The following is a 25,288-nucleotide window of genomic DNA, read 5'->3' as shown; positions in this document are numbered from 1 at the left end:
AGTGATATAAGAGGAGCGGCTGATATCAGTCACATATGATGTAATGTCTCTGGAGGATATGATAGTGCTGGAGTGTTATAAGAGGAGTGGCTGATATCAGTCACATATGATGTAATGTCTCTGGAGGATATAATAGTATTGGAGTGATATAAGAGGAGCGGCTGATATCAGTCACATATGATGTAATGTCTCTGGAGGATATAATAGTACTGGAGTGTTATAAGAGGAGCGGCTGATATCAGTCACATATGATGTAATGTCTCTGGAGGATATAATAGTACTGGAGTGTTATAAGAGGAGCGGCTGATATCAGTCACATATGATGTAATGTCTCTGGAGGATATAATAGTACTGGAGTGATATAAGAGGAGCGGCTGATATCAGTCAAACATATGATGTAATGTCTCTGGAGGATATAATAGTGCTGGAGTGATATAAGAGGAGCGGCTGATATCAGTCACATATAATGTAATGTCTCTGGAGGATATAATAGTACTGGAGTGATATAAGAGGAGCGGCTGATATCAGTCACACATATGATGTAATGTCTCTGGGGGATATAATAGTACTGGAGTGTTATAAGAGGAGCGGCTGATATCAGTCACACATATGATGTAATGTCTCTGGAGGATATAATAGTGCTGGAGTGATATAAGAGGAGCGGCTGATATCAGTCACACATATTATGTAATGTCTCTGGAGGATATAATAGTACTGGAGTGATATAAGAGGAGCGGCTGATATCAGTCACACATATGATGTAATGTCTCTGAAGGTTCTTCGCACTGGAGATTTGTGAAATTAGGGATGTCCCTCATCCAAGGACACCACAGTCAGCCTCAAATGGCTGATAACAGTTAACAGCTTTTATTCATCTGTCCTGGTCTGAAATGGCTGATAAGAGGGAGCAATAGATTCTCTATTTGAAATGTTCATCCTGATCTGACCCGTGCGTCCTCATTGTGTTACTGGACCCCCCGGCGCTGTATCCGCTCCGTCAGATCTGCAGCTATTCCTAATAATCCGCTTATTCTTATGGGAGAAATTCCCCAGGATGAGAGATTTTGCCTCTTGAAAGGAAAGGCCGATAAATCCATCACGGCTCCTGTCACCTGCGGAAGGTGCACAAAAAAGAGCAAATATTTCCCCTGGGAAGGAGCGGGGCTCTCGGCTTTCACGAGTCTCGTGTGATCGGGTTACCGCTCGGGGCCTCGGACTCTCAGGATCTTTGATGTTTGTTTCTTGAGATTTTAGTGATGAGATCCTGTGGTTGCCGGCAGGTGCAATGTCCCGGAGCACGTAACCAAATCTGCTGCTCACTGCGGCCCGGCCGCCATCTTTATGGCGGGAAAAACCACACATTCCTGGCGATGCGTTTCATTACAGGAAAAAATCCCTAAATATCAGTCCTTGAATTGTTGCCTTGGGTCAGTATTCCAATAGGACGGACAACATACTTCACTTTCCCAGACCCCTGAATGGCTCGTCTTCATAGGTATGCAGCAATAGACCAGCAGGGGGTGTATGACCACGACTAGACACGGCCGCCACTCATCTCTCTAGAGTCCTGAGTGGTGAGTCGGCTCAGTCATTTCTGCTTTGGCGCTGTGAAATAACTTAGATTAGAATATTCCGGCCTCGTGACTCCGATCCTGGACATGAACGGCTTCTCCACATTTGCTGCCATTAGAGTTAATAATGTTCTTGTGCTGAAAACCCAAACAATACGTCCGTGAGATCCGTCAACGCCGGGAGCTGAAACCCTTCACGGCTCCGCTTCCAGGGACGGGTGAGAGCCGCCGTTACTCATCGGGTCCCATAGGCAACAATAAGACCTAAAATATCATCTCATATGTTTGAAACCTTAGACCGGAGTCCAGGCGGCTGTAAAAAAAAAAGTCTCAATTCCCAGAAAGTGGCGGAAACTTCCACACCATTACTAGTTACAGGATGGTTTCTTCTCCATTCACATCCAAAGCTGAAGGCAGAATTGCAATGCACGGACGCGCTGATTACTCACGATATTGCACTGCGTTACTGGGTCACATGACTGAAAATGGGATGAAGCTGAATCTGGTCTGTTTCTAAGGCAACCAGCAGAACTTTGAAAGCAGCTCTGGGTGTGAATGGAGAAAATAATAGAAAACTCAAAAATAATTTCAACTATTTACAAACTTTCTGATCTTCTTTTGTAGATTATATTCTGCGGAGGATCCAATTTGGCATTATTTCGTATATTTACATTCGCTCCTAAGACGTTGGCGGTGTTGCCCATAGCAACCAATCAGCCGGGTTACCGTGTAACGCTTCCCCATAAAGAAGACTCCTTATCCTAATTCAACTATATTAATGGTCGTGGCTGAAATTTATTCACTATCCCCCCCTAAACTCTATGGGGGAGATTTATTGACGCTGGTGTTTCATACGCCGGTCATAGTCCACAGATCGCTGGAGTAAGAGGCGCTAATTAGACGCATCTCTGACCATCTGTGCGCCAGAAAGTGAATCTACGGCAGACGGGGGCTGGTGTAGATTTGCGCTATAACTTACGCCAATTTCAGTTGTAAATTATAGTAAATTCGTTGGGCAGCGGGAGCCCCGGACCCTTCCACTTTGTGTTGCAATTTTTCCCGTAACTTGTGACTTTAGTGACGTTTGACTTTTCTCTGCCAGAAAACTGGTGTAGAAAAGTTAATAAGTTTCCCCCCCCCCCCCCCCCATGTACCCGGATCCCCCAGGGGTCATCAGTGTGACCTTGAAGACGCAGTAACCTCTCCCTGCTGTGGCGCTCGTGTACTAATCTACTTATGATGAACGAATGCGAAAGAAAATATAATGAGCAAGAAACGCCATTTTTTTTACCCCCGAATTACTGGGGGGGATCCATTTTTTTTTTTCTGAGCAGGTGTTTGTGTCGTTGCAAATATTAATACAGAACAAAAGTGTCACACAAACGACCATTGACAAGTGACCGCAGCGCGCAGCTCGTCACAGCCAGAAGGATCATCATATCCGTCATTCACACCATATAACATAACACTAATATACAGACTGCCCCCCCCCCCCCCCCCCCCAGCGACACAACATGTGGACTGCATCACGTACATGATCTGTCCAGTGATACAAGTCCTGACCATGTACGTCGCCGGAACAACAGCTGGAGACCCTAACAGCAGCCCCCACCCCAGAATATCACACAGAGGGGTAGGGGGGATCATTTGCGGAGCAGTTTCCTAATTTTAAAAGCAGGATAAATGATGCAGATCTGAACTGGTCGTGTAACCCCATAAAAGATTCCCCCAGACCCCTCCACACCCAGAAATATATAAAGCACAGATGCGATGGATCCTCCATTACTTCCTGCCATTTTTGGGGTACAGTCCCGCAGTATCATCTCTTACCTCTTTGCGGTCCCCTGGTTTGCTTCTTCCGGATGGGTGACTCCTGGACCCTGCGGACCCCCGGGACGAGCTACTTCCTGATGTGGAACAATTACTGGACATGTGACTTCTGGAGAGGAAGCTGGGTTTACTGTATGGAATGATTTCTTCATCTACAATGATAAAGGGGGAGGGAGAATCAAGTGACCACGTGTTACAGCCGGGCTCCTCCTACAGCGACAGACGGTAAATATAAAATCTGGGAGGACCCGACGTGTTTCTATGTCTCAGATATTTTGCACACGGCAATGATTCATTTTCTCTTCTGGTTGAATGTAACAATTTATCACGGTAACGTTCACACGCGGCGGTTTTGTGCTGCTAAAGTATTTCGTGACCACTAATGTACCACGTGTTTTTCTGTAGTGTAACGAGATATTAGTTTTACCTTCTCTGTGGTGAATTGGATGCGTCGTACCCCCCCGCTGGTGTCCTGCTCCGGCTCTCCTCTCTACAGAAGACGTGGCGCTGGGGTCTCTCTCCAGTGATGAGCCGCAGTACTCCATGCGGGGGGAACCTGGCTCTTCATCGGCGGGAGGGGGCTCGGGTGGTGGAGGGAGATCTGGAAAATAAAAATATACATGACATTCAAACCTTGAGGTAATAATGAAAAATGTAATGGGGTTTTCTGGTCATGGGGCGGTTCTTCAAACTGATGACCTATCCGAGAATAGGTCATCAGTATATGATCGGTGGGGTCCGACACCCCGCTCCAATCTTCTGTTCTGGCACCGGAAGTTATGCAGTGGTCGTGCCGGGAGCAGAAGGCCCTGTACACTGTATAGTGGCCGTGCGGCAGTACTACAGCTCAAATGAATAGGCGCAAATCTGCAGCACGACCGCTATACAGTGTACAGAGCCTTCTGCTTCCGGCACGACCACTGCATAACTTACGGTGCCAGAACAGAAGATTGGAGCGGGGGGTGTCGGACTCCACCGATCATATACTGTATGAAAAACGCCCCAGACAACCCCTTTAACTTTGCATTAGGCCAATTTCCAGTACAGATATAAGGAAATTTCTAAATTCTACAATACTTTATTTTCCTTATCTACTTGATAAAGCTGTAGTGATCTGTTCCTATAGATTTATCTGTCCTCTCCCCTCCAAAAATACCTTTAAGAAAAGCTGTTGCTGCCACTAGGGGGCCGATCTGTATGCAGCTGTATACGGCTCTTATTGACGTGACAAGAGCCACATAGAGATTGCCACCTAGTGGCAAGGAGAGGTACATATGTGGGGGAACTAGAGAGCAGAATAAATAAACACAGTACCCCAGAGTCTTATTCAGTATATTAGGACAATGTTCCAAATCCTTTAGTCTTCTAATACATGTAAAACCATGTGCTGCAGCGGTACAAGCTGCGCCACCAAAAAGCGTGGCACGCTGCCACTACCTGTACAGACCACCTTATGCTGCTGGTTCGTAATGACGGGTTAATAGGATGACATATTGTAGTTCTGTGATTCTGTTGCAGGAAATATCTGTAATCTCCGCTAGATCTCTGAATTCCCCAAATTCCCATTTGAAGGCAACGACGGCTCTGGCCGAAACCTAATCCATTAAGTGGGGATTGTCCGAGCCGCTAATGACTTCAAGATGTAACCGATAGAGGAGATAGGATTTCAAGTGATTTTAATTATTCTCTCACCCCGGGAGTCGCTGTTCTGTTCGGGGCTTTATTAAAGGGAACATTTCACCTGTTGTCCAGTGTGTTAGCGAGATGATAATATAAGCAGAATATAACAGTCTAGATGCTGGAATACAGGACACTGCGGTGACGTACGGCCACGCCGCCTCCATGTTGTGATATGGTGAGAGGGACGCTACAATGTGTCCGCGGTGGTCGTGTTGCGATATTTCACATTATTCATTGTATATAAAGCTTATCGGATCCTGGATTGGTTGAGATCGTTCAGTGATTTTATCGACTAAACCTGCAGAGCCACGACCTGTAATATGAACAGTGTCTTATCACATCATCCGTATATCTAGGCACATGTATGACCTGTCCGGTTTGTGTCTGATATTGGGAAAACAGACGGTAAGCTCTGCCCGCGCTGATGATGATGATTACTGTCCCTGTATAAGTCAGCGCTACATTATATTACGCTAAAAAATAATCAATTTAATCTGTATCAATTGAACTAAATGTCCTGAACTCGTGGGAACAGACGACCACTCACCTCCCTGCTTGGCTTCCCGGCGATAATGCGGAGACTTTGATTTTTTTTTTCCTTTTGATTTCTGCCCCGGCGGCGTGCCGAGGTCTCCTGACTGAGGCTGTGCTTTTCCTGAGGGGGTGAATAGTCCAATATAATTTATTATTACAAAAATCTGATTAAAACATTCAGATTATAATTGATTCTTTAACAATATTGTCGATATACGAGTCATTCTCAATGAATTAGAAGATCATCAAAAAGTTTAATTTATTTCAGTAATTCAATTCAAAAAGTGTCTCTCGTATTCTATAGATTCATCACACACGGAGGGATCTATTTCCAGCAGTTTTTTCTTTTAATGTTGATGATTATGGGAACAGTTACTGAAAACCCAAAATTTAGTCTCTCAGAAAATTAGAATAATGGGTAAAAGTTGCAGATTGTCGCCTCTCGGTGTGACGCTCTAATCAGCGAATCAACACAAAACACCTGCGAAGGTTTCCTAAGCCTTTATAATGACGGGTCTGCTGCTGGGTGTCCACAGTCCTGTTTTCAGATGAAAGTAAATTTTGCATCTCCATGGGAAATCTCGGTCCAGAGTCTGGAGGGAGAGTGAAGAGGTGTCAATCCAAGTGTCCTGCGGTCCAGTGTGAAGTTTCCACAGTCAGTGATGGTTTGGGGGCCGTGTCTTCTGCTGGTGCTGGTCCATAGTGTTATATCAAGTCCAGAGTCAGCGCAGCGTCTGGCAAGACATTTCCCAGCACTTCATGCTTCCCTCTGCTGACAGATTTATGGAGACGCTGATTTCATTTCCCATCTGGACTTGGCGCCTGCCCACACTTCCAGAAGTACCAATACCTGGTGTAATAACCACGTATCACTGCGCCTGATTGGCCAGCAAACTCGCCCAACCTAAACCCCATAGAGAATCTATAGGGTATTGTCAAGAGGAAGATGAGACCCCAGACCCAACAATGCAGGCGAGCTGAAGGCCGCTATCATACAACCTGGGCTTCCATAACACCTCAGCAGTGCCACAGGCTGATCGCCTCCATGCCACACTGCATTGATGCAGTAATTCATGCAGTCGGATCCCCGACCAAGTAATAATAATAATCTAATTTTCTGAGAAGCTAAATTTGGGGTTTTCATTAACTGTTCCCATAATCATCAACATTAAAAAAAATAAATGCTGGAAATAGATCCCTCTGTGTGTAATGAATCTATAGAATATATGAGAGACACTTTTTGATGATCTTCTAATTCATTGAGAAGGACTGGTATATTACAATCTGATAAACTGCTGGAGAGGAAACATATCCCTGTCTATTATAGTAGTTATATTCTTGTATATAGGAGCAGTATTATAGTAGTTATATTCTTGTATATAGGGGCAGTATTATAGTAGTTATATTCTTGTATATAGGGGGCAGTATTATAGTAGTTATATTCTTGTATATAGGAGCAGTATTATAGTAGTTATATTCTTGTATATAGGGGCAGTATTATAGTAGTTATATTCTTGTATATAGGAGCAGTATTATAGTAGTTATATTCTTGTATATAGGGGCAGTATTATAGTAGTTATATTCTTGTATATAGGGGCAGTATTATAGTAGTTATATTCTTGTATATAGGAGCAGTATTATAGTAGTTATATTCTTGTATTATAGTAGTTATATTCTTGTATATAGGGGCAGTATTATAATAGTTATATTCTTGTCTATAGGGGCAGTATTATAATAGTTATATTCTTGTATATAGGAGCAGTATTATAGTAGTTATATTCTTGTATATAGGGGGCAGTATTATAGTAGTTATATTCTTGTATATAGGGAGCAGTATTATATTAGTTATATTCTTGTATATAGGGAGCAGTATTATAGTAGTTATATTCTTGTACATAGGGGGCAGTATTATAGTTGTTATATTCTTGTATATAGCAGCAGTATTATAGTAGTTATATTCTTGTATATAAGAGGCAGTATTATAGTAGTTGCTTTCTTGTATATAGGGGCAGTATTATAGTAGTTATATTCTTGTGTATAGGGGCAGTATTATAGTAGTTATATTCTTATGTATAGGGGCAGTATTATAGTAGTTATATTCTTGTATATAGGGGCAGTATTATAGTAGTTATATTCTTGTATATAGGGGCAGTATTATAGTAGTGATATTCTTGTATATAGGAGCAGTATTATAGTAGTTATATTCTTGTATATAGGAGCAGTATTATAGTAGTTATATTCTTGTATATAGGAGCAGTATTATAGTAGTTATATTCTTGTATATAGGGGGCAGTATTATAGTAGTTATATTCTTGTATATAGGGGCAGTATTATAGTAGTTATATTCTTGTATATAGGAGGCAGTATTATAGTAGTTATATTCTTGTATATAGGGGCAGTATTATAGTAGTTATATTCTTGTATATAGGGAGCAGTATTATAGTAGTTATATTCTTGTATATAGGGGGCAGTATTATAGTAGTTATATTCTTGTATATAGGGGGCAGTATTATAGTAGTTATATTCTTGTATATAGGGGCAGTATTATAGTAGTTATATTCTTGTATATAGGGGGCAGTATTATAGTAGTTATATTCTTGTATATAGGGGCAGTATTATAGTAGTTATATTCTTGTATATAGGAGTAGTATTATAGTAGTTATATTCTTGTATATAGGAACAGTATTATAGTAGTTATATTCTTGTATATAGGAGCAGTATTATAGTAGTTATATTCATGTATATAGGGGCAGTATTATAGTTGTTATATTCTTGTATATAGGGGGCAGTATTATAGTCGTTATATTCTTGTATATAGGGGGCAGTATTATAGTAGTTATATTCTTGTATATAGGGGGCAGTATTATAGTAGTTATATTCTTGTATATAGGGGGCAGTATTATAGTAGTTATATTCTTGTATATAGGAGGCAGTATTATAGTAGTTATATCCTTGTATATAGGAGCAGTATTATAGTAGTTATATTCTTGTATATAGGAGCAGTATTATAGTAGTTATATTCTTGTGTGTAGGGGGCAGTGTTATAGTAGTTATATTCTTGTATATAGGAGCAGTATTATAGTAGTAATATTCTTGTATATAGGGGCAGTATTATAATAGTTATATTCTTGTATATAGGAGGCAGTATTATAGTAGTTATATTCTTGTATATAGGAGGCAGTATTATAGTAGTTATATTCTTGTATATAGGAGCAGTATTATAGTAGTTATATTCTTGTATATAGGAGCAGTATTATAGCAGTTATATTCTTGTATATAGTGGCAGTATTATAGCAGTTATATTCTTGTATATAGGAGCAGTATTATAGTAGTTATATTCTTGTATATAGAGGGCAGTATTATAGTAGTTATATTATTGTATATAGGAGCAGTATTATAGTAGTTATATCCTTGTATATAGGAGTCAGTATTACAGTAGTTATATTCTTGTATATAGGAGCAGTATTCTAGTAGTTATATTCTTGTATATAGGGAGCAGTATTATAGTAGTTATATTCTTGTATATAGGAGCAGTATTATAGTAGTTATATCCTTGTATATAGGAGTCAGTATTACAGTAGTTATATTCTTGTATATAGGACCAGTATTATAGCAGTTATATTCTTGTATAAAGGGGCAGTATTATAGTAGTTATATTCTTGTATATAGGGGCAGTATTATAGTAGATATATTCTTGTATATAGCGGGTAGTATTATAGTAGTTATATTCTTGTATATAGGGGCAGTATATAGTAGTTATATTCTTGTATATAGGAGGCAGTATTATAGTAGTTATATTCTATTATATAGGGGCAGTATTATAGTAGTTATATTCTTGTATATAGGAGCAGTATTATAGTAGTTATATTCTTGTATATAGGAGCAGTATTATAGTAGTTATATTCTTGTATATAGGGAGCAGTATTATAGTAGTTATATTCTTGTATATAGGGGGCAGTATTATAGTAGTTATATTCTTGTATATAGGAGCAGTATTATAGTAGTTATATCCTTGTATATAGGAGTCAGTATTACAGTAGTTATATTCTTGTATATAGGGGGCAGTATTATAGTAGTTATATCCTTGTATATAGGAGCAGTATTATAGCAGTTATATTCTTGTATATAGAGGGCAGTATTATAGTAATTATATTCTTTTGTATATAGGGGAAGTATTATAGTAGTTATATTCTTGTATAAAGGGGCAGTATTATAGTAGTTATATTCTTGTATATAGGGGCAGTATTATAGTAGATATATTCTTGTATATAGCGGGTAGTATTACAGTAGTTATATTCTTGTATATAGGAGCAGTATTATAGTAGTTATATTCTTGTATATAGGAGGAGTATTATAGTAGTTATATTCTTGTATATAGGAGGAGTATTATAGTAGCTATATTCTTGTATATAGGGGCAGTATTATAGTAGTTATATTCTTGTATATAGGGGGTAGTATTATAGTAGTTATATTCTTGTATATAGGGGGTAGTATTATAGTAGTTATATTCTTGTATATAGGGGCAGTATTATAGTAGTTATATTCATGTATATAGGAGCAGTATTATAGTAGTTATATATAGGAGCAGTATTATAGAAGTTATATTCTTGTATATAGGGACAGTATTATAGTAGTTATATTCTTGTATATAGGGGCAGTATTATAGTAGTTATATTCTTGTATATAGGGGCAGTATTATAGTAGTTATATTCATGTATATAGGAGCAGTATTATAGTAGTTATATTCTTGTATATAGGGGCAGTATTATAGTAGTTATATTCATGTATATAGGAGCAGTATTATAGTAGTTATATATAGGAGCAGTATTATAGAAGTTATATTCTTGTATATAGGGACAGTATTATAGTAGTTATATTCTTGTATATAGGGGCAGTATTATAGTAGTTATATTCTTGTATATAGGGGCAGTATTATAGTAGTTATATTCATGTATATAGGAGCAGTATTATAGTAGTTATATTCTTGTATATAGGGGCAGTATTATAGTAGTTATATTCATGTATATAGGAGCAGTATTATAGTAGTTATATTCTTGTATATAGGGGGCAGTATTATAGTAGTTATATTCTTGTATATAGGGGGTAGTATTATAGTAGTTATATTCTTGTATATAGGAGCAGTATTATAGTGGTTATATTCTTGTATATAGGAGCAGTATTATAGTAGTTATATTCTTGTATATAGGAGCAGTATTATAGTAGTTATATTCTTGTATATAGGGAGCAGTATTATAGTAGTTATATTCTTGTATATAGGGGGCAGTATTATAGTAGTTATATTCTTGTATATAGGAGCAGTATTATAGTAGTTATATCCTTGTATATAGGAGTCAGTATTACAGTAGTTATATTCTTGTATATAGGGGGCAGTATTATAGTAGTTATATCCTTGTATATAGGAGCAGTATTATAGCAGTTATATTCTTGTATATAGAGGGCAGTATTATAGTAATTATATTCTTTTGTATATAGGGGAAGTATTATAGTAGTTATATTCTTGTATAAAGGGGCAGTATTATAGTAGTTATATTCTTGTATATAGGGGCAGTATTATAGTAGATATATTCTTGTATATAGCGGGTAGTATTACAGTAGTTATATTCTTGTATATAGGAGCAGTATTATAGTAGTTATATTCTTGTATATAGGAGGAGTATTATAGTAGTTATATTCTTGTATATAGGAGGAGTATTATAGTAGTTATATTCTTGTATATAGGGGCAGTATTATAGTAGTTATATTCTTGTATATAGGGGGTAGTATTATAGTAGTTATATTCTTGTATATAGGGGGTAGTATTATAGTAGTTATATTCTTGTATATAGGGGCAGTATTATAGTAGTTATATTCATGTATATAGGAGCAGTATTATAGTAGTTATATATAGGAGCAGTATTATAGAAGTTATATTCTTGTATATAGGGACAGTATTATAGTAGTTATATTCTTGTATATAGGGGCAGTATTATAGTAGTTATATTCTTGTATATAGGGGCAGTATTATAGTAGTTATATTCATGTATATAGGAGCAGTATTATAGTAGTTATATTCTTGTATATAGGGGCAGTATTATAGTAGTTATATTCATGTATATAGGAGCAGTATTATAGTAGTTATATATAGGAGCAGTATTATAGAAGTTATATTCTTGTATATAGGGACAGTATTATAGTAGTTATATTCTTGTATATAGGGGCAGTATTATAGTAGTTATATTCTTGTATATAGGGGCAGTATTATAGTAGTTATATTCTTGTATATAGGGGCAGTATTATAGTAGTTATATTCATGTATATAGGAGCAGTATTATAGTAGTTATATTCTTGTATATAGGGGGCAGTATTATAGTAGTTATATTCTTGTATATAGGGGGTAGTATTATAGTAGTTATATTCTTGTATATAGGAGCAGTATTATAGTGGTTATATTCTTGTATATAGGAGCAGTATTATAGTAGTTATATTCTTGTATATAGGAGGAGTATTATAGTAGTTATATTCTTGTATATAGGGGCAGTATTATAGTAATATTCTTGTATACAGGGGGCAGTATTATAGTAGTTATATTCTTGTATATAGGGGGCAGTATTATAGTGGTTATATTCTTGTATATAGGAGCAATATTATAGTAGTTATATTCTTGTATATAGGGGCAGTATTATAGTAGTTCTATTCTTGTATATAGGGGGTAGTATTATAGTAGTTATATTCTTGTATATATGGGCAGTATTAGGCTGGGTTCACACGTGGCGGAATTTCACTTGAATTACGCTGCGGACACTCTGCAGCGTTAATCCGCAGCGGAGCCGTTTCTCCATTGACTTCCACTTAAATTTAGAAGTGTTCGTTTAGACGATACGTAAAATTCCGCTGCGGAGCATAGGCTGCGGAGCGGAATTTGGTGTCCGCAGCATGCTCTGTCTGTTGCGGAGCAGTGGCGGACTGGTTGCGGACTCATGGCGGAATTTCTCCATTGACTTCAATGGAGATTCTAAGTTCCGCAATGAAGTCCGCAGCTGTCATGCACATGTCATGTGTGCTGCGGATGCGTCTTGCTTTTTTGACATGACATTTCTTCATTCTGGCTGGACCTATGTATTTCTAGGTCTACAGCCAGACTGAGGAAGTCAATGGGGCTCCCGTAATGACGGGAGCGTTGCTAGGCGACGTCAGTAAATAGTCACTGTCCAGGGTGCTGAAAGAGTTAAGCGATCGGCAGTAACTGTTTCTGCACCCGGGACAGTGACTACCGATCACAATATACAGCAACCTGTCAAAAAATAGAAGTTCATACTTACCGAGAACTCCCTGCTTCTGTCTCCAGTCCGGCTTCCCAGGATGACGTTTCAGTCTAAGTGACGGCTGCAGCGGTCACATGGACTGCCGCGTCATCCAGGGAGGTCGGGCTGGATGCCGAAAGAGGGACGCGTGACCAAGACAACGGCCGGTAAGTATGAAATTCGTTTACTTTCACTAGGGAAAGTGCTGTCCCTTCTCTCTATCCTGCACTGATAGAGAGAAGGGAAGCACTTTTCCCGCAGTCCGCAGCAGCTAGTCCGCATCAATTTACTGCACATTTTGGGCAGATCCGTAGCCGTAATCCGCAACCCGGATTAGGTGCGGCATTGATGCGGACAGTTGCGGAGGAAATCCGCCACGTGGGGGCATGCCCTTATGGCAGTTATATTCCTGTATATTATATAGCAGTATTATAGTAGACCTGCTGTCTGGTACTGACCTGTGTTAGGGTAACTGACATTCTCTGAGCTGAGCACAGGATTTTGGCTGAGGTTCCGTCTGTGGCCGTGCCGCGGTGTCTCTCCACCCTCTGTATGAAGGCTGGGGTTAGACTGTGTCAGAGGGGGACTGGGGGCTCTTTGCAGTGGTACAGATCCAGACGGCATCCGCCTGCATATGAAGATAAAGTAACTTTTCTTAAAGCGCTGGAATATTCTGAGGCTCATTCTTAAATCCCTAGCCTTGGAAGGTGAGGAGACACATATAACGGAGGTCAAGTGACTGAGCATGTGGGGTAACATTTTGAGTTGAATGGTTTCTCACCTGGGATGAGAAGGAAGGTCAAACTGTTGCAGCCTTGGGATGTCTTCTGACTCGTGGAGCTCGTCTCGGGGGGACGGGGTAAGTGTAGCCGTGGACTGCTGACCATAAGACTGTGCTGGAGATGAGGCTTCTCCTCGAGGGGGTGGAAGGGGACAATCTTCCGGGATATTCTCCATCAAATACGTCCTTTCTGGTAATGGTGGACACCATTCTTCTGTTTCGGAACTGTGGAAATATAACAAGAAATATCAGATTTGTTTTTTCCATGCAATACAGAAAATTCTGTTTTACCTGAAATATAGGATCTCCTCCTCGTAGGGGCAGTATTATATGTCACTTATCTTTTTATCAGCTAGAATGTACAACCACCAAATGAAGTCCTGCTGCTCAAGACATTAAATTCAGGACACTGAGGTGCTGAGCGGCTGTGATTAGGGGTGAACGAGGCTTGACAGCTTGTGTCTTCTGATATCCATATACTATCAGACACATTACACTAAGACTTTGTTCACACGTAGCGTAATTGCTGTGGATTTTCCATCCAGATCCACAGCATAATCCGCCCATGTTATGTGTGGATTTTGCTGCTGATTTCACCCCTTCTATATTGAAAAAAGTGAAATCTGCTGTGACCGCCCGAAACAGAATGAGCACGATATAAAATTTAAATTCCGCATCATGCTCTGATTTCCGTCAGGAAACTGTCCAGCAGCGTGTGGATGAGATTTGTTAAATCCCATACACGTGGCTGCGACTGTAATCCGCTGCGCCATTTCCAGAAAACCTGCAGCATTTCTGTTCCCTGTTAATTCAGCCTAAACATCTCATCCACACTCTGTAATGTGGATTTTTTAAATTTATGCTGTGGAATAGTTGCGTATTTGTTGTGGACTTTTCCCATTGAGTTCAATGGGGAAGTGAAATTCTGCAACCAATAGCAAATGTGATATTTTTCTGCGGAAAAGCTGAGAATTCGCAGCAAAAATCGCATGTAGAACAAAAACACAAAAACATATTTCCACTAAAAAAAAAGTTCATACTACTCTTTCCCGTAGAGACGTCCAGTTCCTCCCCTGACTGGTGACCGCTGTAGACAATCACAGGCTGCAACAATCACATGGGGAAAAAAATGGCATCACTGGAGGCCGATGGTGCAAAGACCATACGGGGGAGGAATGACTCATCGCTATGAGAGGTGAGTATGTTTTTTTTATTTTTTTTAAATCCCCTGTTCTTTTCCGCAGTGGCGAATCCGGTCAAAAGTCCGCGCGAAATCAAAAACTATTTGGTGAGGACTTTTGGACAGAATTCCCTGCGCTCTCTGGCTTGGATTTGCAGCAAATCTAACGCATGTAACCATTAAGGCTCCACAATGATTCCTAATACCGCCACGAGCTCAGAATCCTCCTGTTATACAATTATTATTTACAGTTGATTAAACTGCAATATTCCCAGAACAATAAACTATTTCCCTCATGTTCTTTCTCTTCACTGGTCGTGATGTGCTTCACAACCAGGACGATGCAGCTGTACCCTGGCCCCGAAGGAAAATCCGGCGTTATTACTGTGTTTATTGAAAAGAATCAGACTCCATGGTTTACACACAGCGGTAACTTAAATTAGCGCAATTATAAACAAACAATATCGTTCGCCAGAAATCTGCTCAGTACAGCCCGACAGACACTGGAGCATAAGCCCGGGCTGGAAAAGGCGACTATTCTGGAAGAAAACTCACTTCATTTCCACATCGGAGTCTTCATCCTGGAAGTGATTCAGCTCGTTGGCTGGTGGTGGAGGTGGCAGCACTTCTGTCCAATTTAGAGATGGCGTCTTAACTGGTTTCCCCATCGATTTCTGTTTGATGGGCTTAGTGACTGGAACAAAACAATAACATCAACATATAAACGAGGCAAAATCATAATAAAAACACCAGTATTCTGCCCTGATGATATATATATATATATATATATGCTGACTCATTCATAGCAGATCTATTCTTTATATATATATATATATTAGGGGCAGTATTAGGGTAGGTTGACACAGTGTTTTCAGCCATTTTTCGGGCCGTAAACGTCCCGAAAACGGCTGAAAAATCGGAAGCAGAACGCCTCTAAACATCTGCCCATTGATTTCAATGGGAAAAATGGCGTTCTGTTCCGACGGGGCATTTTTTACGCGGCCGTTTTTTTAAAACTGCCGTGTAAAAAAAAAATGGCTGCGAAAAAGAAGTGCAGGTCACTTCTTGGGATGTTTTTGGAGCTGTTTTTCATTGACTCTATAGAAAAACAGCTCCAAAAACATCCATAAAAATCGCGAGTGGCTTAAACGTCTGAAAATCAGGAGTTGTTTTCCCTTTAAAACAGCTCCATATTTTGAGACGTTTTTTTTATTTTGTGTGAGCACATACCCTTATAGTAGTTGTATTCTTGTATATAGGGGGCAGTATTATAGTAGTTATATTCTTGTATATAGGGGCAGTATTATAGTAGTTATATTCTTGTATATAGGGGGCAGTATTATAGTAGTTATATTCTTGTATATAGGGGGTAGTATTATAGTAGTTATATTCTTGTATATAGGAGCAGTATTATAGTAGTTATATTCTTGTATATAGGGGGCAGTATTATAGTAGTTATATTCTTGTATATAGGAGCAGTATTATAGTAGTTATATTCTTGTGTATAGGGGCAGTACTATAGTAGTTATATTCTTGTATATAGGGGCAGTATTATAGTAGTTATATTCTTGTATATAGAGGCAGTATTATAGTAGTTATATTCTTGTATATAGGGGCAGTATTATAGTAGTTATATTCTTGTATATAGGGAGCAGTATTATAGTAGTTATATTCTTGTATATAGGGAGCAGTATTATAGTAGTTATATTCTTGTATATAGGGAGGCAGTATTATAGTAGTTATATTCTTGTATATAGGAGCAGTATTATAGTAGTTATATTCTTGTATATAGGAGCAGTATTATAGTGGTTATATTCCTGTATATAGAGGGCAGTATTATAGTAGTTATATTCTTGTATATAGGGGGCAGTATTATAGTAGTTATATTCTTGTATATAGGAGCAGTATTAGGGTATGTGCACACACACTAATTACGTCCGTAATTGACGGACGTATTTCGGCCGGAAGTCCCGGACCGAACTCAGTGCAGGGAGCCGGGCTCCTAGCATCATAGTTATGTACGATGCTAGGAGTCCCTGCATCTCTGCAGGACAACTGTCCCGTACTGTAATCATGTTTACAGTACGGGACAGTTGTCCTGCAGAGAGGCAGGGACTCCTAGCATCGTACATAAGTATGATGCTAGGAGCCCGGCTCCCTGCACTGTGTTCGGTCCGGGACTTGCGGCCGAAATACGTCCGTCAATTACGGACGTAATTAGTGTGTGTGCACATACCCTTATAGTAGTTACATTCTTGTATATAGGGAGCAGTATTATAGTAGTTATATTCTTGTATATAGGGGCAGTATTATAGTAGTTATATTCTTGTATATAGGGGCAGTATTATAGTAGTTATATTCTTGTATATAGGAGCAGTATTATAGTAGTTATATTCTTGTATATAGGGAGCAGTATTATAGTAGTTATATTCTTGTATATAGGGGCAGTATTATAGTAGTTATATTCTTGTATATAGGGGAAGTATTATAGTAGTTATATTCTTGTATATAGGAGCAGTATTATAGTAGTTATATTCTTGTATATAGGGAGCAGTATTATAGTAGTTATATTCTTGTATATCGGGGCAGTATTATAGTAGTTATATTCTTGTATATAGGGGAAGTATTATAGTAGTTATATTCTTGTATATAGGAGCAGTATTATAGTAGTTATATTCTTGTATATAGGGGGCAGTATTATAGTAGTTATATTATTGTATATAGGGGGCAGTATTATAGAAGTTATATTCTTGTATATAGGAGGCAGTATTATAGTAGTTATATTCTTGTATATAGGTGGCAGTATTATAGTAGTTATATTCTTGTATATCGGGGCAGTATTATAGTAGTTATATTCTTGTATATAGGGGAAGTATTATAGTAGTTATATTCTTGTATATAGGAGCAGTATTATAGTAGTTATATTCTTGTATATAGGGGGCAGTATTATAGTAGTTATATTATTGTATATAGGGGGCAGTATTATAGAAGTTATATTCTTGTATATAGGAGGCAGTATTATAGTAGTTATATTCTTGTATATAGGAGGCAGTATTATAGTAGTTATATTCTTGTATATAGGGGCAGTATTATAGTAGTTATATTCTTGTATATAGGGAGCAGTATTATAGTAGTTATAGTCTTGTATATAGGAGCAGTATTATAGTAGTTATATTCTTGTATATAGGGGCAGTATTATAGTAGTTATATTCTTGTATATAGGGGGCAGTATTATAGTAGTTATATTCTTGTATATAGGGGGCAGTATTATAGTAGTTATATTCTTGTATATAGGGGGCAGTATTATAGAAGTTATATTCTTGTATATAGGAGGCAGTATTATAGTAGTTATATTCTTGTATATAGGAGGCAGTATTATAGTAGTTATATTCTTGTATATAGGGGCAGTATTATAGTAGTTATATTCTTGTATATAGGAGCAGTATTATAGTAGTTATATTCTTGTATATAGGGGCAGTATTATAGTAGTTATATTCTTGTATATAGGAGCAGTATTATAGTAGTTGTATTCTTGTACATAGGGGGCAGTATTATAGTCGTTATAGTCTTGTATATAGAGTCAGTATTATAGTAGTTATATTCTTGTATATAGGAGCAGTATTATAGTCGTTATATTCTTGTATATAGGGCAGTATTATAGTAGTTATATTATTGTATATAGGGGCAGTATTATAGTAGTTATAGTCTTGTATATAGGGGCAGTATTATAGTAGTTATATTCTTGTATATAGGGGGCAGTATTATATTAGTTATATTCTTGTATATAGGAGCAGTATTATAGTAGTTATATTCTTGTATATAGGGGGCAGTATTATAGTAGTTATATTCTTGTATATAGGGGCAGTATTATAGTAGTTATATTCTTGTATATAGGGGGCAGTATTATATTAGTTATATTCTTGTATATAGGAGCAGTATTATAGTAGTTATATTCTTGTATATAGGGGGCAGTATTATAGTAGTTATATTCTTGTATATAGGAGCAGTATTATAGTAGTTATATTCTTGTATATAGGGGCAGTATTATAGTAGTTATATTCTTGTATATAGGAGCAGTATTATAGTAGTTATATTCTTGTATATAGGGGCAGTATTATAGTAGTTATATTCTTGTATATAGGAGCAGTATTATAGTAGTTATATTCTTGTATATAGGGGCAGTATTATAGTAGTTATATTCTTGTATATAGGAGCAGTATTATAGTAGTTGTATTCTTGTACATAGGGGGCAGTATTATAGTCGTTATAGTCTTGTATATAGAGTCAGTATCAGCACACTGCAAGTTGCTGTTGTAGTAAAGGACAACGAATGAATTGGCTTGGAACGTGATACTTTTCTCAGCATTTGTCACTTCCTTTCCTTCACTTTTGGCAACTGTAAACATGTGTTGGACTAAATGGATGTGTGGGAAAATTCCCCTTTATCCTCTTTTTACATACAGAATCACATTTACAAAAAGTACATTTACATACCATTTTCTGCCTTGTTTCGCTCGGGCTGTGCATACAGGATTCCAGATGTCCCGGCCTGAACGTTCCAGGCATTGTCCTCTGATTCAGGAGAGTGCAGGTTATGGCCCCCGTAGGGTACAACAGGTGTAGTGGCATAGGGAGTAGTGTGCTGCGAGTAAACTCCATTAAAAGTCCTCATGTCATCACTGGTGGGGTCAATGGTGCTGTAGATTGGTCCATCTGAGACACCAGTCCCAAATTTTTCTGTCTGTGCGATGTAGTTCGAGATCCCAGCATCTGCCCAAACCCAAAAAAAAATTATTCTTCCAAAACATTTCTTCTAATTGCTGCATTCATCTCTAATGAGATAAAACCATTCTACAATCTGTGCTCTTGTTATTGTGTGAATTGTTTTCAAAATTAATAGAACGCACCATCGGATCGGAGATGAGATAATAAGGAACGACTATTGGAAAATTCATATCTTTATTGCCTAAACTTCATTATGATCTTTTGTTCAGCATCTCATTAGGAAATCACAGTTTGTCAAAAACCCACAACAATCTTTTTGTACAGCGGTGAAGATCATTTCAAATGAAAATAGGCTTTGTAGTAATATGTTTGGTCATTGTAAGCAACGTGTCACAGCCGTGGTCATTAAGGCGGTGATCAATGATGTAATTGTAACCTGTATGCCTTAGGCCTCATGCACACGGCCGTACCCGTAATCACAGCCCGCGATTGCTGGCATGGCCGGCCGCCGATGCACCGCATTTTCGGGCCGTGCTCCCATACAAAGTATGAGAGCACGGCCCGCAAAATCCGAAAAGTAGGACATGCTCCATATTTCCTGGCACGGTTCTACGGCACGGACACCTTTCCGTAGCGCTACGGAAAGGTATCCGCGGCTAATAGAACTGAGCGGGTCCATAATTGAATTTTTTAAATTACGGTCATGTGCATGTGGCAATACTGTAAGGGTCAGCAACCTACGGCACTCCAGCTGTTGAGAAACTACAACTCCCAGCATGCCCTGACAGCCAAAGGCTTTATAATTCCAGGCAAAAAATGTCAGTGCATTCTGGGAGTTTTAGTTTCACAACAACTGGAGGGCCATTGCTGACCCCTGTCATTCAGTGTAATGCAGGTAGCGCTATGGGGTCTGTGCAGCTTACCATTGTAGTATCTCTCGGAGGGGTTGTGATTTGCAGGGCAGCAGTTCACCACAGCCTCCTTAGGTTTGCCATTTCTCAGGAGGTTGGTTGCAGGCCAGGAATCCGCCAGCCAGGGGTAGTTGGATGCGCTGGTTGCCAGAATTCCAGGCCTGGGGATAACAGACATATAAGAGAACTGCGATGGGATCCAAAATCATGCTTTATATAAAGAGAACAAATCCAGACAATGAAATAGAAGGGGAATCATTATAAGCAGAGCATCTCCTAAACGAAACACTCCAGGCAAAACCATACGCTGTGCAGGTGGTTCATGACCCAGGGATTCAAAGGACACCAAAGAGAGATTCCCTGTGTCATGCACCGTCCACTCAGGCCCCGCATCAGAGATAACAATATATCAGTTTTGTCTGCAGTGTGCCTTTAAATAATTCATATAGAGGTCATATAGTCACTGTGACGGGTCTCTGGTGGGATATTTACTGTGTATAGACACTGAACCAGAATTGCATAGTTGATGTTTATGATATAATGGGTTTATATATGATCTCTCACCTGGCCGTTATGTGACTGGAGCCCTCAGTGTGAGGAAAAGACACTGAAAACAAAAATAACACATTACTAACATGTAACACGATGATATAGTACAAATGAGGGCAGGAACACACCGGGCGTATACACTGCGGGTTTTCTGCAACGGATTTCATTGTGGAAAATCCGCAGCGTAGTACAGTAGCAGCAGTGTGGGTGAGATATGAACAAATCTCATCCACAAACAGTGGAAAACAATCAGCCGAGAATCCGTTCATAAATTGACCTGCAGTGCGTTTTTTAATTCGGAGCATTCTGTTGCGGGTTTTCCCCCATTGAATTCAATGGGGAGGTAAAACCTGCAACAAATAATCACGTGTTGCAGTGGAAACGCAATCTAAAATTAATTAAAAAGTTTATACTTACCCCCAGCTATTGTCCTAGCGATGTGATCCTCTATTCTCAGCGCAGTCCGGCCACCTAGGATGACGTTTCATTCCATGTGACTGCTGCAGCCAATCAAAGGCTGCAGCGGTCACATGGACTACAACGTCATCACAGGAGGTTGAACTGTTCTCAGAGCAGAGGGATGCGTCGCCATGACAATGGCTGGGGGTAAGTTTAAACTTTTTTTTCCTCCACACTTTGGTGCAGTTTTTCGGGCGGAATTCCATGCAGCTTCCAGGACCGATATGATGTGTACTTTTTTTACGCAGCATATCCGCCTTGTGTGTCCGGACCCTAAAAAATGGAACAACATTGATAAGTGAACGGTTACCTGCTGGGGTGTAGGCGAAGGAGGCTGTGGAATAAAGAGAGAGAACGCGTCAGTTTCCCGATCAGTCAGTGACGTGTTGATCTGTAAATTGCCGGCGCAGTCGTAGTGTGGCTCACGTTCATAGACCATGAAGCAGCTCGGTACAAAGATGTAGGATGCCTTGGGGTTCACTTACCTGTATAATGACTGAGCTCCTTCCTCTTCTTCCTGCGGCAGTATATCCAGACACTGAAGCACATCAGGATTACCCAGCATGCCCCACCAATGCCTGCAATGAACGCTGGCTGTTTCACAACGTCCGTGATCTGTTCTGTTAGGCTGACGCTATCGCCATTGTTAATGGAGACGTGATCGGAGGACGGTTCTGGGAAGAAAAGAGGATAGTATGACTGGTATGCTCAATTGTCACATTTTGTACCCTCTGTCAAAAAAAAAATGGGCATTTAACTGGCACGTGAGAGGAATACTCACTGATCTGGATGGTGATTGGCTGGCTCTTAACTCCAAAACCGGCACTTGTGGCAGCAGCAACTTCAACACGGTAAAGAATCCCCGGGACCAGACCCCGTATTACTGTGCTGTGCAACGTGCCGTCCACTGTTCTGTTTATATGATAACGAGACTCATTTCCTAAACACCAAATCTGTGGAAAAACATGAAATTGTGTGTAAGGACCCGGGTGACGGAAGATTCCTGTATGTAAGATGGTGCTCAGAGGGACAAAAACATTCTGGACTGGAGTTCCTGAGTGCGGTCTACAGATACGGTATTACCTGTGACGGAAGCAGTGACATGGGATTACACTGCGCTTACCCCAGAGGTACAAGACATATTCCTAAATATTACTCAAAAGGAGCTGTACACTTTGGTTCGTTTTAAACTATAATATTGTGGGGTATCCCACTGCTGGGACCCCTTGCGGTCACCAGAGGAACCATTTACCATGGGGAACTGAAGCATTACGCAGCGTCTCTTCAAATCATAGGAGGCCAATATGTCCGGAGCGATAGCTGCTCCCTCCTCTGTTTCCTGGAGGGGGGTCCAAATTGGGAAAACTCTTCTGTTCCCTCCAATACAGATGCAACAACCATCCATGTGTAAAAGAAGCCGTGACATTTCATAGCCCCTAAATTCAGGACCTTAATGCTTTGTGGCATTGATCTGCATTCAAACCTCTAGGGGCTAGTTCACACACAGTTTTTTTTACACTGTTTGTGATGTGGGAACCGCGCCAAAAAACGTCCGAAATTGCCTCCCATTGATTTCAATGAGAGGCGGAGGAAAAAAAAAAGCGATATGCTCTTTCTTCCAGCCTTTCCGTCTCTGACCTCTTGACCTCCAATTGAAATCAACGGGAGGCTGAGAAAGCATTTTTCGCTGCGTTTTTTTTGCACGCAGCGCTCAAAGGCCGCAGCCGGAAAATGCAGGCAGGGCAAAATCTACCTCCAGGTTCCTGATGGAATTTTGAGGCACATTTTTCTGCCTGCAAAAAAACGGTGTGTGAACTTGGCCTAACTCTTAATTAAAAATATAACAAAATAAATATTTAAATGTTTCAAGTATTTCTTTAAAATGACAGCACTCCGCACACTTACCCGATAGTCCTGGATTATGCCGTGTTGGTGCTCCACAGGGGGCGGTTCCCATGTTATACTGATATTTGTGCTGTTACTGGTGCCGACCGTCACCACGGCGACAGATTGTGGCGGTGCACTGGGGACTGTGAATTACAAAAAGTATTATAAGATCTGACTTATAGCATCCAAACAACGAATCAGGTCACATCTAACAGTCCCGCCACCGCGTCTCCATCTCAGGCACGCACGCGGTTACCCATCATGCAGCACGGATTTATATTCAGACCCTTCTTTTCTGGTCATTGCAAAGGAACAAGATGGCGTCCAAAATTCCAAAGTGCCGCCCGCTTACTCTACACCACATGACCACCTGCTACGCACTTACATCTCGTCTACCGAGCAGATGAGTTATATCGGGTAGTACCTTGTAATGCTATATGCAGTCAGACATGGGGTTAAAGGATTATACATTGTAGTACATTAGAGTATAATATATCATAGTACAGAATATAATGTATTGGAGCCTTATTATATTATAGCATTTTACAATATAATGTAATTATATCACCGAATCACATTACAATAGTATCATTTACATAGTGTTCCGTTTTAGTAAGTGTGTAACCGTATAATGATATTATAGAATGTATACATAATTGTATATTATACGCTTTTTATATATCTCAATGTCTCATCTCCCCCGTCCACAAGTGTCGCTGCCGCTTACGCTCGTCTGACGTTATTATTTCGATGACCTCTCGTGCTTGAGATATTTTGGATCCTTAACGTCAGCAGGTCGGAGCGTGTGAGGTAATGTTACCGGCAATGGAGCGCAGTGCACTACTCAGTGTTTTGGCTGAGCGGCAACAAGTTACATATTTTTACTGTTAGGTCGGCAAATTCCTGGAGGGGAAGATCAGCGTCTTATCATCCAATGAGGAATGAGAAGACAGGAGTAGGACCTGGGGTAGCGACCCGCGAGCTCACCGGTAACATGTCGTGTCTGCGCACTCTTCACGGTCTCTCCGGGTGTCACAAATAAACTAGTTTGCAGAATAAATGTTTTCCTCCAGCTGCGTTACCTCCCCTCCCCCATTATGAAGCGCAGCACTGGGGCGCCGCATGTCTCTGGAGATGGTGCGTGACATGATAAGCTGCCACTAATATCTGCTCTACTCCCCCATCCCTCATCCTCCCGTTCTCACCTTCTTCAGGGGTGCGCACCAGCAAGATGTCACTGTCCATGCCTTGGAACTCATCAAAATAGGGGCGAATTTTAATTTCGTATTCTGTGCCTCTCTTCAAGTCCACCATGATGGCGGTGCGTTCAGTCGGTGACTTCACATCTTGAACCACCCAGATGCTGGATTTCGGACGATACATGACCCGGTAGCCCTGGATGAACTGAGCTTGGCGGTCGACCTGCGAATGGTGACAAACTGGATTTACTTGACATACCGCAGTATTAACCGACTTCTCTATTACCTACAAAGCAGTCGCTGTAATACCGGGGAATATCGCCCACGGAGACGCCTCCATATTTAATGCAGTGTTTTATTTTCTATCACATTACACATGAACTGATGGAGATTAAATAAGACTAACGTCACGCTGATAAATCTGTGATGAGGACACCACTAAATTGCCGCTTTATTTCCATTTCCTTGAACGCCCCCTACACGCCCGCCATGACAACGCCGCTCTCTATGATCACCATTTCCTTGAACGCCCCCTACACGCCCGCCATGACAACGCCGCTCTCTATGATCACCATTTCCTTTAAACAGTTTGATCATTTCTACCATATAAAACACATTCTGACCGATGATCTAAGGAGCAAATATTGAAATATTCTACAGCTGGGGATTTTCTTGCACTTT

General features: G+C 39.8%; 1 protein-coding gene across 16 annotated transcripts in view; it reads right to left on the bottom strand.

The window, feature by feature from the left end:
- ROBO3 (roundabout guidance receptor 3) overlaps positions 1 to 25,288 on the bottom strand; it is a 388,832-nt gene that overhangs the window by 3,729 nt on the left and 359,815 nt on the right. For all 16 annotated transcript variants that reach the window (XM_075839190.1, XM_075839192.1, XM_075839197.1 and 13 more), the window contains 14 exons: positions 24,614 to 24,830; positions 23,427 to 23,551; positions 22,303 to 22,474; positions 22,007 to 22,195; positions 21,832 to 21,855; positions 21,078 to 21,120; positions 20,526 to 20,674; positions 19,372 to 19,647; positions 15,433 to 15,571; positions 13,698 to 13,922; positions 13,375 to 13,544; positions 5,629 to 5,736; positions 3,829 to 4,002; positions 3,402 to 3,553 (listed from right to left, as the gene is read on the bottom strand). In XM_075839190.1, coding sequence (XP_075695305.1) covers positions 3,402 to 3,553; positions 3,829 to 4,002; positions 5,629 to 5,736; positions 13,375 to 13,544; positions 13,698 to 13,922; positions 15,433 to 15,571; positions 19,372 to 19,647; positions 20,526 to 20,674; positions 21,078 to 21,120; positions 21,832 to 21,855; positions 22,007 to 22,195; positions 22,303 to 22,474; positions 23,427 to 23,551; positions 24,614 to 24,830 — 2,163 coding nt within the window. The remainder of the gene's footprint in view (positions 1 to 3,401; positions 3,554 to 3,828; positions 4,003 to 5,628; positions 5,737 to 13,374; positions 13,545 to 13,697; positions 13,923 to 15,432; positions 15,572 to 19,371; positions 19,648 to 20,525; positions 20,675 to 21,077; positions 21,121 to 21,831; positions 21,856 to 22,006; positions 22,196 to 22,302; positions 22,475 to 23,426; positions 23,552 to 24,613; positions 24,831 to 25,288) is intronic.

Source organism: Rhinoderma darwinii, chromosome 10 (genome assembly GCF_050947455.1).
Source record: "Rhinoderma darwinii isolate aRhiDar2 chromosome 10, aRhiDar2.hap1, whole genome shotgun sequence".
Classification (NCBI taxonomy): domain Eukaryota; kingdom Metazoa; phylum Chordata; class Amphibia; order Anura; family Rhinodermatidae; genus Rhinoderma; species Rhinoderma darwinii.
The sequence above is the reverse complement of the archived record's forward strand: the minus strand, read 5'-3'. Positions and strand labels throughout refer to the sequence as shown.